Source organism: Cygnus olor, chromosome 23 (genome assembly GCF_009769625.2).
Source record: "Cygnus olor isolate bCygOlo1 chromosome 23, bCygOlo1.pri.v2, whole genome shotgun sequence".
NCBI classification, from domain to species: domain Eukaryota; kingdom Metazoa; phylum Chordata; class Aves; order Anseriformes; family Anatidae; genus Cygnus; species Cygnus olor.
The window spans coordinates 2208141-2224075 of record NC_049191.1 but is presented as its reverse complement, the minus strand read 5'-3'; the positions used below and the strand labels follow the sequence as shown (position 1 = coordinate 2224075).

At 37.8% G+C, this 15935-nt stretch overlaps 1 protein-coding gene across 4 annotated transcripts in view; it reads right to left on the bottom strand.

Moving 5' to 3' along the window:
• ZMYM4 (zinc finger MYM-type containing 4) overlaps nucleotides 1-15935 on the bottom strand; it is a 46382-nt gene that overhangs the window by 13525 nt on the left and 16922 nt on the right. For 3 of the 4 annotated variants that reach the window (XM_040534848.1, XM_040534849.1, XM_040534845.1), the window contains 18 exons: nucleotides 14231-14309; nucleotides 13535-13787; nucleotides 11482-11656; nucleotides 11154-11366; nucleotides 9666-9816; nucleotides 8872-8987; nucleotides 8473-8745; nucleotides 7831-7981; nucleotides 7409-7581; nucleotides 6883-7033; nucleotides 5947-6087; nucleotides 5592-5629; nucleotides 4301-4445; nucleotides 2680-2801; nucleotides 2164-2335; nucleotides 1094-1147; nucleotides 799-978; nucleotides 168-262 (listed from right to left, as the gene is read on the bottom strand). In XM_040534848.1, the coding sequence (XP_040390782.1) occupies nucleotides 168-262; nucleotides 799-978; nucleotides 1094-1147; nucleotides 2164-2335; nucleotides 2680-2801; nucleotides 4301-4445; nucleotides 5592-5629; nucleotides 5947-6087; nucleotides 6883-7033; nucleotides 7409-7581; nucleotides 7831-7981; nucleotides 8473-8745; nucleotides 8872-8987; nucleotides 9666-9816; nucleotides 11154-11366; nucleotides 11482-11656; nucleotides 13535-13787; nucleotides 14231-14309 (2682 nt within the window). The remainder of the gene's footprint in view (nucleotides 1-167; nucleotides 263-798; nucleotides 979-1093; nucleotides 1148-2163; nucleotides 2336-2679; nucleotides 2802-4300; nucleotides 4446-5591; nucleotides 5630-5946; nucleotides 6088-6882; nucleotides 7034-7408; nucleotides 7582-7830; nucleotides 7982-8472; nucleotides 8746-8871; nucleotides 8988-9665; nucleotides 9817-11153; nucleotides 11367-11481; nucleotides 11657-13534; nucleotides 13788-14230; nucleotides 14310-15935) is intronic. The other variant, XM_040534847.1, reaches the window with a different exon arrangement.

Here is a 15935-nt window from a genome sequence, read left to right as displayed (position 1 = left end):
AAGAAAACGTTATATAATGTAGCAAAACAGGACAAAAAAAATATACCGCAGTTAAATTGAATTCTCATTTTCACCCTAGAGCGTATTTTTTACTTCTGAGAATAAGCATGCACATAATGTTATTACTTTAAGTGCAAGGAACTAATGGTCCACAAGTACTTTCTTACCCGTCTTTTTGGCTGTGGGAAGCCATCTCTATGTCTCCGTCTTGCTCGTGAACGTGACTGCAAACCCAGTCCTTTACTGAGAGGGTCAAATGAGTCTGAAGTCAAATCAACACCATTAAGAATTTAATTGTATGATTTAACATGCCCAAGTAGAAGTGTCTCTTAAACACTACTGAATATCCTAGAGGTGCCAATTACATCTATATATTCAAACAATGCTTTATATGCTTGAATAATTAGGCAGTAAACATACTTTCTGTGTAAATAAATTTTCATAAGAGGAAAGAAGTCCCCACCGAGTACTGGATGTATTTATTCAGGCAAACTTATATTCTTCTGCACCGCTAATATGGATTATACCCAGGGACACAGAAGTGATAATTCAAAGAAGTCAAACAAGACTACCTGCTAATCCTGTCGGTGGTTCCGTAGAATGCTGTCTTTAAAGATACCAGTAATATTTAAAAAACACCGTAACTTTTAGTAGAGCTGATATATTACTGTTGCTTCAAATATCCAGTTTTACTAAATGAAAACATGCCCTTCAGAAGCAGACTACTGCCACAATGCTTACTCAGAAAGTTGTGTGTACTTTTATACAATGATGCATTTTTCTTTACATTATACAGACCTGATGGAAAATCTGCCTCCAGGTCCTGTTCCACATCACCTTTGGAGAACTGCTTCACTTCTGGATCTGGTTCCGGCAGGGCATTCGATCGTAAGGCATAGTGATTTAACTCATCCTCCCAGCTGTGTGGAGTGGACACTGCTTCTGATTCTAGATCTCCACTGTAAGTGCTACCTTGGTCTGTAATGAGAGTGATCAGATAAACCACATGCTGTAAGAAAGGATAGACAAAAAGAAGAGTTTAAAGAGAAGCTAAAGCAGGATCAAAGTCCTTTTGCAAAGAAATCCAACTGACCTTTCTCAAATATCTTGGGGTCCAAGAAGAGCTCATGCTCAGACGTTTGAGATCCTTTAGAAAAAGAAGGAAATATGTATCTACAAATGATTGACAGCTTACATAACTAATACAAAATTTTGAATGCCAAAAAATAACATATTAAGTCATAGTACTTCCAAAAATGGTACATCTTCTCCTTCAATACAGTTCTTCTACCAGCTCCCTACCTAGGTCACGCTGTTATGGAAAAACAGAAATGCAGAATTTACCCATGTTTACTTTTCTAAATGCTTCCATCCCTCCATGTTTGTTATTGGAGTCATCTGTAGACAAACAGGATATTTTGTTCATTTCTTTTTTATCTTGCTCCACTTTTATTACATGGGATGATCACTATCCAACACATTCTAACCTGCATCACCCTCCAAGAATCCACTACAAAAAGCTTGATAGGAAAATACTCTTGTAAAGCAGCTGCTCTGCCTTCTTGATTTTGACTCCTTCTGCTAGCGCATGATGCACTGATCTGGAGATTACTACTGCTAGCAACCTGCTACTGTCAACGTAAGTCAAATCAGCACCTAGGATCAGGTAAAGGGAATGCGAAGACTTTTAAAGCACTGCTCAGTATCTAACTTGGGTTCTACGCTAAGCATAGCTCTATTGAAAATCGAATGAGAAACCTCTGCGAAATTACAAAGGCTTCAGAAAGGTGCAAGTAATAACCAGCACTTGAGATGGGACTATGGAAGAAGAGTAAATAATTCTTAGAAGAAAAAAATAATAAAATATTTATATAGATTATCTCCAAATTATCTCCAAATATGCAGTTTAGCTTTCAAAATAATGAATAATAAAAATCACAAAGTCATGACATAAGCATTGTAGCCTTCTTTAGATTGGAACTTTACCTGCATGAAAGAGTCATTGTGAAAATAAATGTTGGTAGGACAACAGGACCATACAACATGGCATGAACACTTGGGAAGCAACCAATATAGTCTCTACATCTATTTCTCTATCTATTTTTTTCGTGATGAGGACATCCATCACACTGAATTTAGTTTCCGTTTAAAAACACCACATACCACCATGAGAGTGTGTTTTTTCTTTCTCCTCATCTTCTGCAATCATTTCTGCCATCTGAAGGAGATCAGCTTCAAATGGATTTGTGGGAATCTTTTCCTTGATATCCTGAATAGTTTCAATGATCTTATCAGCATTATCCAGGGTAGTTGGGAAAAGCATTGGAACCGGTACCTACACAGACATGCAGAAATTGTTAGGCCTTGTCTGGGGATGAAAGAAAACAACAAAAACACAAGGGAGGTTCTTCTCATTCAATCTTACTTATATTTTAGGACTATATATAATTTTAAATAAATCCAGACCGGACAATCTTTTTCTTTTCTGCAATAACCCTACAAATTGCTGTTTTTGTGTGATGATGCTTAACTAAGCGTGATGTGATAAGGAAAGAAATGTTTTCAAGGACTCCAAATACCACTTGTATGACTAATCACAAAATCCAACGACATTGCTCTGTGCCCTGTTCAGAACCAAGACTGCAAACCAGTTCTCCAGTGAACGTGAGTATAACTTACAGGTACTGGCATCCCAAGCGGAACTGGTGTGTACTGAGTGTAGAGGTGAAGGGGTACTGGCACAAACACTGGTACAGGAACAGGTACCACAATGATTTGGGGTTGAACTTCTTCTTCTTCTTCTGTTATGTTAAAAACAAAACAAAAATGGTTTGACCATATGACCATCCAGTACACTTCAGAGTGTCCATTACAATTGTTTGGAGTTCCACTACTGGTGACTTCTGCTTGTAACTCAGTGGGCACAGTACCACATCTTTGTTCAGCCATCTTTCACTTTAGCACTGTTGTAACAAGTGTTAATACTAGAGTTTGGAAATAAACAGCACTGTGACCATATACATGAATGCTGGAAGGGAAGAGAGAGGAAATAAATACTAAGGTCTGCATCCAAGTAAATGGTGTGCTATTGCAATTATCTCACAACTAACTAGAAGACCATACAAAGGTACCATTAAAAAACAACAACAATCTTCCCACTTAGCTTCATCTCTCCCACTGAGATGTTCACATCAAGACTCGATACTCCGAGCTCCTTCTATATTGGCAATGATGAAAAAAGCACTCCTCAATAGCAGTCTTGACTACATAATAGCCTTTGAAAGTGCTTCAGTTTTCTCCTGGCCACAGAGAGATCTTAGGGTAAATATAAATCTAATGAAATGATCTTAGAACTAGTGAATTAATTTCAGAAGTTCTTATTATCTGTATCTAATAATTAAAAGAAAGTGAGAATTACAACAACCTTTGAGACATCACACACTTCATGAAAATGAGTCTGCTCTTGTGGCTAGAGCTGGAGGAGCTAAGAACTCACAAATTCTGTCGTGAGAAAAACAAGTTCCCTCCATAGCCTTCTGCAGTCACTTAACCATCACCCTTCATTCTCCACAGTTAAGATGACTGCAGAATACTAAAGATGAGTTAAAGCCAATCTCAAGATTCATCATTAGAACAAGTCCAGAGGAGGGCTACAAAGATGACCAAGGGGCTGGACCACCTCTCCTGTGAAGACAGGCTGAGGGAGTTGGGGTTGTTAAACCTGGAGAAGAGAAGGCTCCGGGGAGACCTTACAGTGCCCTTCCTGTACCTAAAGGCGGCCTACAGGAAAACTGGGGAGGGACTCTTTGTCAGGGGGTGTAGTGATAGGACAAGGGGGAATGGCTTCAAATTAAAAGAGGGTAGGCTTAGATTAGATTTAAGGAGGAAATTCTTCACTATGGGGGTGATGAGGCACTGGAACAAGTTTGCTCAGAGAAGTTGTGGATGCCCCATCCCCGGAAGTGTTCAAGGCCAGGTTGGATAGAGCTTTGAGCAACCTGTTTTAGCGGGAGTTGTCCCTGCCCATGGCAGTGGGGTTGGAACTAGATGATCTTTAAAGTCCCTTCCGACCCAAACCATTCTATGATTCTGTGATTCTTTGATCACACATGAAGCTTTCAGAATTTCAAAGACCAAATATTTCACATCTAAGGCAAACTGCAACTTGCAAACACCATGCAATAACCTGAAAACTATTTAAAGTTTTAAAGCACATTAAAAAAAGTTTTTGTTACATAAATCACTTACTCTCACCACTGCAATACAGACATATAAAATGGGTTGGAGATTAAATACGTACCTGTCTGGCATTCTTTGTTTTGTGTATGAGGTTTGCACGAGGTGGCCTTAGTCTGTGTGATTGGCTTGCACAACAATGCTTTGTTTTTTAGAAGCCTAGGTGGTTGTGATGATGGTAGTTTTAGGGCATCTGTCTGAGTACTAGCCTGTTTGGAAAAATATAAATGAGGGCAGAGTCAGCACTGGTTGTAGTAGGATATCGTAAGATTAGTATTTTCATAAGATTAATATTTGTTCTCTACTATGAAAGGTCAAACAATTTAAAACTCTTTGTTTTGTAAAAAAGATCATTTAAAACTATTGTAAAAAGAGCTTTTTTGTTGTTGTTGTTGCTAACAGTGCAGAGAAGAGATCTACAAGAACGTTTGGTTTCTGTAGTCAAATAACCTCTATAAACTTTTCATCTTAGAATCTTACTGATGGTAAAGATCTAAAAAAGTCTTAAGATACTTTTGATGACTAAAATATTGGGTGATACAAATATGCAAAAAAAACCCCTTAGTAAATCTATGCAAAACCACTGAAAAAGAATACAAATAAAAGACGAACGCAAATGCTGGCAATATCAGTGTCACCTCCTGATTGTACACAGACTGACTATTAATGCTTGTACTAATTTCACGTCCTGCAAACTGTAATTTTCAGTTGTGCATTCAAATAACAGGGTCAGTTTCATTAGGGGAAATTCATACTCTAATCCATAAATGACTTTTCAGCTAAAAGTAAGGGTGTCCATCTCCCAGAAACAAAGAGCTATATAATAAAAATTTTTATTATATATTCCAAGAGAGTTGCAAGATCTCTCAACAATTGGAACTCTAGGAGTTGTTCACAGGTAAGAAGTGACAGTGGTTCCCCACAGCTCCACTACCACACTGACAGGGAGTGGGGAAGAACAGCTAAGCTGCAAGAGCTTGGTAATGTCAGCCCCAGCAGCCCATGCTGGTTCCCTTCTTCCTGTGGCAGCCCTTCCTGTGGCATCACATCCCACTTCTGGCCACAAAAGGTAACCTCAAGTACTGAAGCCACACACAAATTGTTCGAGAGCTAGTCATCTCAAGAGCCACAATTTGACAATCTTTGTCTTAAAACATCAAATCATTCTGTCAATGGACACAAAAAGACTTTTATACCATACAAAAAAAATACATCTGCAAATTGGATAAGTTTTAAATCTCAATCACAACCAGGAAAAGCAGTTACAAAATTAAGGTGCTAAATTATTGGATACTTTACTTGTTATTGATACAATCTGGACGAAAGTGAGAAAAAGAGTCTCTTGTAAAACTTACATCTCCTATTATTTTTGCTGTCACAGTAGGGACTGCACCTGTGAAGAAGAAAACCATACAAGATTATCCTGTGTACTTATCGTCAAGGACCACAACCCATACTCTGCCAAAGTCCAGAAAAAGAATTCCCCTTAAGCTTTATTCCCTAGTATATAATAAATAATTCCCTAGTATAAAATAAATTTAACTTATTATTTATACGTAAAGAAAGGAAGGACAAAACCACAACCTTCTGTATCGATGGGAAGCATAATGAAGAAGTGGCTATTGTCCTCAGTGGAAAAGATCCCTGAACAACTATAAACATCCAGGAATAGAGATTTAAAAATAAAGAAATCACATTCAGTAGTCCTACCCTGTAAAACATTGTTGGAGTTAACCGTAGGCTGGGCAGCAGGGGTGCTTGCAAGGGACACCACATTTGCTATGACAGGGGTTGAGTCCTTTCTCAAAGAAGGTGGGCCTGATGAGGAAGCTGGTGCCATAGAAAGGTTTGCTGGGTAGAACGAACAGAAGAAAACTAAAATAAGCAATCACGTAATTTACAAAGCAGCATTTTAGAAACAATACCCACCCTCCAACTTTATCTCCAGACGAAAAAGCCTGCTTTATGAGAAGAGTACGTAGGTGTCAAACTGCAGGTTTTCAGTTTAAATAGGACTTGGCTCCATAAGCAAACTTAAGCTGTTTTCCAGTCACTGAAACATTTCAGAAGTTCATCACAGCATGAAAGTGGTTTTCTATCTCTAATAGTATGCGTATTACAGCAGCACTCATGAGACAACAGAAGTGGATGCCTCACTGTGCTCAGCACCACACATCCGTAGTATAGGACACAGTCAAGATCCTAACACATAATGAATGAGGTGATTTTTATGAGACTCTCAGTTAGAGGAATTCTTAGGTTCTTTCCATGTGAAAGCAACATAATCAAGTTTCATCAAAAATAGTGTTCTGAGGTACTTCATTATCCTGGCAGCCTCCTGTTCAGAGAGATGCCTGGAGCCCAGTTTTACAAAGGTGTTGAAAGTGATTGAAAAGTTAGTGCTTATGTTTAATCTTGAAAATCAAAGCATAGGTTTTCTTTATGGGCAATCTCATTTCATACCTGTGGAAGTTTGAAACTACTTGAAGAAAGAGAGAGATCTAAAACTGAGCCCATTCAATGACAACAGGTATGCACCCCAGCAGAGGATGTATCTTAAAAACTTCACTGAATTGAGTTTCTAAATAAATGCTCCTATCACCGTCACACACACCAAGAGGTAATACCATTCACATTCTGTTTTACCTGTGTTGTTTGGGGGTGGAGGGTCAGAAGCATTTTGCTGATTACAGAACATCAGAATACAAAGCAGATTGCAAAAATGCTTGATCTCCCCTTGCCATTTCATGGACTCACTGAGTTTACCTTGCCTCTTACAACCATCACACTTTGCCATCTAGGAAAACAGAGGGAGGAAGAAATCAAACACGTAAAAAGCAACAAAGAGTATCTGCATACAGACCTCTTCATATCCTGCTCAGCAAATAAACAGGGTAAAGAAATCTGTAAAAGTGCATCATTTTCATAGCGTAACACAAAACAGCAGAACACTTGTGTTTTTTTTCTACAAACAATATTAGATTTTCTTTATATAGGAAACTGGTACTCAGAGGTTAAGAAGGATTTACTCATCTCTCACATGTATGTAACATATGTATGTTTCATGGACATACAGGTCAACTACAGGCAGTTCACACAGCTCCTAACGTTCAAAGATTTTTTTGCTAACAATTTTATATTCCAGAGGATGCTATGTGAGAATACTACTTACCTGGTAAAACAAAACTGTGAATTTAGACATGCACTCCTCTGAGCAAAAGTCTTCCATTTTCCCCCCAAAGTGATTCTGGACCAGTTTGGGGGAAGTCTGTAAACAGTAACTGCACATTTTACAGTGGTTTCCCCAGCGTTTCGCCAAGTCATGTTTATAGAGCAGTTTACAACCTAGAAGAAAAAACAGCAAAACAACAAGCAGCCTTCAGTAACAAAATGATATTTGTTGGTTATTTCTAGTTCTGAAATTCAGTTATGTATGTAATAATTGGTTGAAACATACCATTAAAACGAAGTCTGAATTAAGTTACAGGTTTCCAGACTTAAAATCCATTTTTTATACCTAAATGATTAGGTTTTTTAGTATCACCAGATATTTTTGACTTGGTTTATCTGAGACACAGTCTTACTCTTTCTTACCTTCACTACAGAATGTCTTATCTATGCCTGAGAATCGCACTGTCTCCTTGATAATCTTCTCAATTCTGCAGTATTCACACAATGCTATTACACTGCTCCTCTTCTTATATTCATCACAGCAGGTCTTCCCACAAAACTGAAACATTTTACCCTGCAACACAGCCAGAATGTTTTGGTTTCAATGTTTTAGTGTTTCACAACCCGGATATTACATTTAAATAGTTAATAAAAACCCAGAAGCATATTTATGCCCTTGGAAATTAACAATTGACAGCATTAGCAAGTAAGTTCATTTAGCTTTCCAGCAAAGGCAGCACCATTTTCTGTAGAAAGCCCTCACCGATGTGCTTTCTCCAGGAATTATGAGGATCACCTCTTGGACCAGAATCAGGAATGTGCTTATCTAGCCAAGCAATGGTGTGGTGTTTTTTGTTTGTTTTGTTTCTGTTTTTTTAAGATCAAAGAGTAAGTATCAGTATTAATTTTGATAATGGTTAAATGATACCAAAATCAGTACCAAATTCCTCCATAGCAGGTTATAGCAAGCAATAGAGCAGTACTGACAGATCACAGCACAAAAATTACAATTTCTTGTGTTTCTGATTGAGAAAGATGAGCTTGAAAAGCCCTAGTTTTTATTACCTTGTAGTCAAGCAGTTCTGGTTTGGTTGCAAACAATCTGTTACAGTGCTGACACCTGAGTTTTACAACAGTGCGGGCAAAAGTGACTTGCTGGGACTGGGCAGCCAGCCTCTGTAGACCAGCTGCAGCTGAACTGCTCACTGAGCTGGGAGAGACAGTCGAGGTGGTGCCACCTGCTGATACTGTTGCCCCCGACGGAATGCTTACAATGACTTGACCTTGCGATAGGGGTACGACTGAGGAGTTCATTCCTGCAGGCTTGTTGAACAAATTCTGAAGGAAAGCAAATTGAGAAAGAGACCTTATTTTACAATATTACATATTTTACCCAACGTCCCAGATACTTATACTACCAATTTATAATTCTATTAAGCTAAGAAGAAATCCTAGATGTCACACCTGAAAAGCTACTACGCAACTGTAGCTGCAAAAATTGCGTATGCTCCCATCTGACATAGCCAAGTGATACTGAGGGTTTGCTGAAGTTTTACAGCTGTTGCACTGAACTTGAACACCTGAGAGTGAAACAGAGAAGAAAAAGTGATTTATGCAACACTGAGTCATATTGCAGATAATTTTGCACTGTGCATACAAAAACAGAGATTCTGAATGACAAGTCAAGGTACACACAGAAGCACAAGACAACATTTCTTCAGATTCAAAAGCAGACACTGCAGCTGCAGTGCCTGTTGCTTACCAGATCCTTTAATTAATCTCCCAGTATCCCTAGGATGTCAGTATGCATTTTTCTATTTTACAAGAAAAATAGCTGAGAATATGTTTGCCTAGCTCAAAGCAAAATTAGGCAGAGATATCTAAGCTAATCACCCTGGAGAACGGGGGCAGAAGAGTCACAGTGATGGTATAGCTTATGCCCACACAAGTGGATTTGTCTAGCTGGTAAACCCCCCAGCTTCACTTATAAGAGCAGAAAATCAATTAAGGTTTATTATCATGTTTAAGTGCTATAAAAACAAAGCTAAAATGGCTACACCGTCACTGTTAGGTTTATCTATGTTAGCAAGTTCTTATGTTTCCATCTCAGCACCTTCCCTTAAAAAAACAAACAAAAAAACAACAAAACCACTTTCCATATCCCCAAAAAGAATATAAGCCTTACTTTCAAGACAAATTAAGTTTGGATATAAGCTATGTGACATTATGCTTCTAACAGAGTAAAAGAATAAAATTACCTGCAGAAGTAACCATTTTTACTCTGTATGCTGACAAGCAGTTAACAGAGCAAAACAGTTCGGTTTTTCCTAAGTTATTTGTGCTCTCTATCATCTCGGCCGAAGATCTCAAGGATTTACACAGTGTGCAAGGTGTAATTTTAGCCGACTTCTGTGGAAACAGTAAAGTTGGTCACTCATTTGAAGTTTATTATTTTTATTAAACAGGAAATTAATCATGAACACATAAAATGTCTATAAAAATGAGAGCCAGCATACTTGCAACAGCACTTAAGTTACAGCTGTATTATTTTTGATGCATATACACTTATTTGAGTTCTGCTTGTTATATTTACACTTTGATCATCTGAGATGTGGACACTGTCATTCAGGGTAAGCGCTACTTTTGCAGGCCAGCTTGAGCAGTACCGAGGCTGTTAGTAGAAAGGCCTCCAAGTATAAAATACAATGAGTGTTGAAAGAGCAAGTATCAACCTTCAACATTTTCACTGAAAAGCAACATTTTGCTTGTGACTTAATACATCAGCTATATATGTAAGCGATATTACTACTGAGCAGAAGAGAAAACAAAAAACACAGATAAGCAGGTTTCTTGAAGACACATTTGGTGGCAGAATGGGGAACTAAGTGCCCTGAATAACGGGGCAGCAGAGTCAAGTCACAAAATGTACAGTTACGCTATCTTATCAAAAGGCAATTTTTTTCCTAAAGTAATTGCATTAAAATAAGTCAAAAATAAATGAGCTATTATAATAAAGGTTCTCTCAACTGCTCAGTTCTTTAAGAGGCACAATTAAAATCGAAATTAAAATATTAAAAATTTAAAAACGAACATCAAAATGATCAACTAATTATTACTTTTCCTATCCACTTAGTTCAAATGCCACAATTTTAATAGCTGAAATGAGTCAAAAATGAAGTGTCCTCTCATGTCTTACTATTATTTAACGTACCCACATAAGGTTGTGGAGCATGTCTGAGACAATATATTTAGAAAGCTGGAATTTTTAGAAATAATCTCTTTTTCAGCGGCAAGAAGGATCTGTCATAGTGTGAGATACCCTACAGTTAAATTACTCTTAGTTTTTAAGGATCCTCAGGCAGCTCATGAGAAACTACACTACTGTTGTCACAGCATGGAGAATACTCAGAGAGCATCTCAAAGAGCATCAAAAAAGATTGCTCATGAGGTTTGTGTGCTTTGTCGGATGATGGTCATTTCCTGAGAGGCTGACCCAAATGTGTCACAGTCAACTGTTGCTGAGTGGTCCCACTATATCTTCTCTCACACTGGAGCACTCTGGTAGCCTTTTCAGTGGTAAGGGAAACATAGCAATGTATCTGGGCAAAAATTAAGCAGCTAATGGGAAAACGAGTATCTTAGACCAAGATTGCAACTGAAATACTCACCTAATAAATCAAAACCTATTTCTTAAAACACCTAAAATCTAACCTAAGATGTACTTTTAATATTGTGTCAAAATATACCTGCTTATACGCTGTCACACACGTTGAGCTGCAGAACTTTTTTGACTGTCCCTCTATTTGAAGCATGTGACATTGGCCAGACCCACTGTAGCAGTAGCCTCCACAATTCTCGCAACAGTTCATGGTCAAGTTATTAGCCGAGCGGAACTTGGAGAAGCAGGCATCACTGCAGAGCTTGTGTACGACATTCTGGTAATTCACTTCATGTCTAATCTGGAAGAAAAGAAAGAAAATATAACAAGAATAGAAATATTATCTAAGTTTATCTCTAAGATAGCAAGTTCCCTGATTTAAAGGGAATTTAAATGAAAAATAAGTTTGCAATTACCACTGCATTCTTCTGGCACATGCTGCACTTGGTTGAAATGCTGTTAGTGTGAATAGTAACAACAGGTTTCCTTTTCAGTTCATATGTAGAAAGACACGACTGGCTGCAGAAATCCTTACTGGAATTTGTACTGTCAAACTGGGCAGTGATCACATCCTTTGGATTTAGAATGTCTCTACAGAAAAAAGAAAAACAAGCATACAAAGAGATAAACATTGGTTTCATGTCAACTTGTTCTCCTTTCTATTTTTGCAAACTAAACATTCTCTGGAAGAGGGTGGATTTATTTATTTGATTTAAAGCTTTTATTTTTGCCGATCTAAGTACTTGTCTTTTCCTGTTAGGAAAGTAGTTAAGAAGTACAATTCTCAAGTGGATATATTGTGAAACATTTTCTACCTGGAATTAGGAGTGGATTATAAACACATCAGGTTGTATCATTTAATCCTTTTAAAAGACACTGGTAAAAGGTAACCATTTTGTACAGTACTTACTAAAAAATAGAAAGCAGGATATGTAGATTAATTCCTTTTAACAATGAAACTATCAGTAATAATGGGATAGGGAAAAAAGGGAAAAAATGGAAAAAAGGGAAAAAATGAAAGGTCAGAATTTCTAATTGCCATGTAGTTCAGCCCTAAATGGTCTGACTTGTATTGTACCTTTCCTCCTTTTACCTCTAATCTACCATTGTGTCTGCTGCTGGATTCAATAAACTGAACTTTTCCCTTACCTCTCTCTTTTGAAACAGTCATTCACAGAAAATTTTCAAAGACCTTATGTCAAAAAATTAGGAGCAAATCTTTGTATCACTTCCTTGGATGGAAGGATGCCTCCTTCTTTCTTGTCTTGTCACAAATAAATCACTTTTCAACTTAATAAAAACAAATTACAGCCAAGACTGCTAAACTTTATTACAAGGTCTTTTCACACTGAGACTGCAAGCAAAAAGAATAATTGATTGAAGTCTCAAGTTTAAGTTCAGTTGACCTTGTAAAACTGAAAGTAGTAAATTTATTGTTGAAGAAATGATGCACGAACAAAGCAGTGTTCACTTTGCAAAGTAACTTCCATTACTAAAAATAATGCATAAGAATAACTGTCCTCTATAAACAGACCCTAGCACAATCAGTCTGTGCGGTTATTTGTTCACCTCAAGTTCTGGTACAGTAATATGACAGCTTAAAGAGCTGGCCACAGAAGTCTCTTTTTGCTAATCTGAAGATAATATAAATGAAAACAAAATTTTAATAATTAAAATGTGTTGTTTTAGAGCTGAAGATTCACGTTGGTATTTCCAACAGGACTGTGAAAAATGTAGGTCTTCTTTTCTCAAGATTTTTTTCAAAGTAGGCTCAGAAAAGAAAACCTTGCCCTTCCACTCTAGGCCCAGGTAGAAAGTAACTGACTTGGGTACTGAAATCCCAACTACTTGAAACACTCAATTCTTACTATATTTAATCTCTGTACATATTATGAAGGTTTAACTGTGACTAAATAATAGCTGCAGCAACATATTTTGAAGAGCTAAAACCTACAGAAGTCTGAGCTCACAGAAGGGAGCCAGATCGGAAGGCAATTTTTTGTGTAGAATCTAAGGAAATATCTTGCCTGGAATATATTAATTTACCCATGCTTTATTTCACGTTATGGATTCAGTAAATCTATTTTCATCTAGAAGAAATAATACATGAAATATTTTTTGAAAATGTACTTGTTTAGCAACTGCAATGACATTTTAAATCAGGAGGGAAGTGGAGTACTTTTTGAAATACACATAATATTTGGCTCTTTTAAATTAAAAAGAGACAAAGTGTACACTTCACAGCAGAGGCTTTTAAATCTATCTGTATGCAAAACACAACTAACTAAATGGAATTGAAAGCAGCCAGACCAATTAACAAATAACAGTATCAGCCACGATTTATTGAAGGGAAACATAACAGAAGTGGGCATTAGAGAAACAGCATGTCGTATAAGAAGTGAACTGAAGCCTTTTCATTATCTGCCTGAATATCAATTATTACTCAAACAAATTAAAACGCTGTCCTACTTTGAGCAGCTTGAGCAGGTTTTCTTGGTAGAAGCTGGTGGGCGAGAAGCTGGAACAGTGTATCCAGTGAGGCACAGTGTGGAGCAGAAGAGCTGGGTAGAGCCTTTCCTCTGGTATGCTGTTTGCCCCTTCTGCAGGATTTTTTTACAGCCAGAACAGGAAACCCGAACAGCTGTGGCTGGAACTGAAGGAAGCATTTTACTCATGCCAGAGGATGCCACAGCAGGCTGGAAACCTGATGACAGCTGTGGAGCTAAAAAAAAAAAAAAAAAACAGAAAACAGAAAACATAGAGTAACTGTTATATATGTATTACACATAATTCACTTTTGTGCAGGGGGCATGAGCAAAGCTTATGACTTCACTGGGATTGTCAAGGTCTAAGGGAGAATTAAATAGCAGATGAACTCTCTAAAAATACATGCCCTGCACTGGTTTTCTGCAGAGTAGATTGTTTCAACTGCTCTTAAGATCGAGAATGCACTTTTAACATCCCTTTCACATTCAATTCTCCTTTGCCTCAAAAATACAATTATTTTTCAAAATCTCTGATTTTGATTGTCTTTAAAACAAAACCAGTTCTCTTTTCGTACTGGGGTTAGACCTAGCAATTGAAATGCAGCATAAACTGCAACACCGTTTGGGAAGGTGATGTACTGTATAGATTTAAATAAAGTTAGTCTTGCCTATTCCTTACCAAGAGGACTGCCACTGACTGAAAATACAGCACTGATTTTCAGCTCCCCTTCCTGAGTTTTTGGCTGTTGGCCGTACTCCTAAAACAAAGGGAAAGGAAAAGGAGAACAAATACACACATGTAATAACAGGTTACATGATTTCCATTCTTTCATAATGCTGTATTGAATCGTCAGGCCCAGGAAGGAAAGAGAGAATCTCCTAAGCCTGTTGCGAGGTCTAGGCTCACAGATGTTGCTGTACAAGCACCACACACAGAACCTGCTCAGAGGTTCACATCGAAGTGTACAACGAGAGCATCATGTAGAAATGGGAAAGTGACTGCTTGGTGCCTTCTCTTTTCCAGCTGTATTCTCAGACACCTTAGAATTTAGCATCAACAAAGCTTACGAGAAATCTCCACTTTCCAGTTACACAGACTTTCCATCTAGAAGCGTTCTTCAGCCCTTACCCTTACTCTTGGAAACAAGCTCTACTTCCAAATTCACAGATAATAATAACAGAATACAGACTGAGACCTAGATGGCGAGAAGCATTCTGCACTTAACTGGGAGGGCTGAGCACCTTGGAGGAGCCCAAGGTGAAGCTTCACAGCGCATTAAGAAATTTTAAACTGGGACAACCTCATTCGGCCCCACCTCCCATCCTGGACCAGGATGCAGAACTGACTGAGAGATGCCGAGTCAAAAATTAACTACTAATTGTAGTAAAAAAATTTTTTTTTTTGTCAGCTTAGCTCCACAAACCAGCTGTGTGAAGCTGGCAGCACTACAGGCAGACCATCACAATCCCTACTTAGACTGGCTTCGGTGAAAGGGGAATAACCTCACGTTTTCTCCGGGATGAGAAAATCCCTGCAGACAGTTGCTTGTGAAGTAGCTGACATGGTATAAATTACTAGCTTACCTCACAGCAGCTATTCATGCTTTGACACCATGTCTCCTGCCCGTGCTCTAACTAGAAATTTGAACCGTAAAGCAGCTTGTAACACTCTGCATGTAAATCTTAATAGGCTGAAAAGAATAATCTCTTGGAACTACAGAGATGATAAGATTTAGCCTACTTACAGTCATTTGAGAATAGCGAGGCCATGATGTCATATTATGACTGAGCTAAATTAACAGTTGCTGTCTGACTGCAAGGTAAGCCAATACAAAATCACTGGGCAAAAATAAGCCCTCAATTTTCAGTGGCAGTGAACCGCTCCCTCAGCTTAATCCACCTCCTAAAAATCACACCCTAGCATCCATATAATGTACGTTAAAACTTAGCACTTTTCTTACACGTGGGAAAATTACAAGTTTCTAGACTAAGATGACCAAACTATTTCTCACCAGGTTTCCCAGGAGAATATTCAGCAGCGTTAGTCTATCAGATCAGTTTATCTATCAGACTGAAACACTCAAATCCACACTGTGGGTTGTTTTTTTTTTTCAGTAATACAATTTAAAAGCTAGTTATTTATAGGAATGCAATTTTTAAAAGCATTTTAACCGCAGTTTTATCCTTAGTCAATACTAGTAATAGAAACAGAAGCAAACCCTAGCATCAACTGTGCATGATCAAGAATAGTTTCATAGCAGTTTAACTGTTGGAAGCCAAAAACCTTCAGCTCCAACTATCGGTTACAGCAAGAAACACTCTTCTCTTTCAGGATGCATGGAAAAAATAATTAAAACATTATTTTTTATCTAAATCAAAACAAA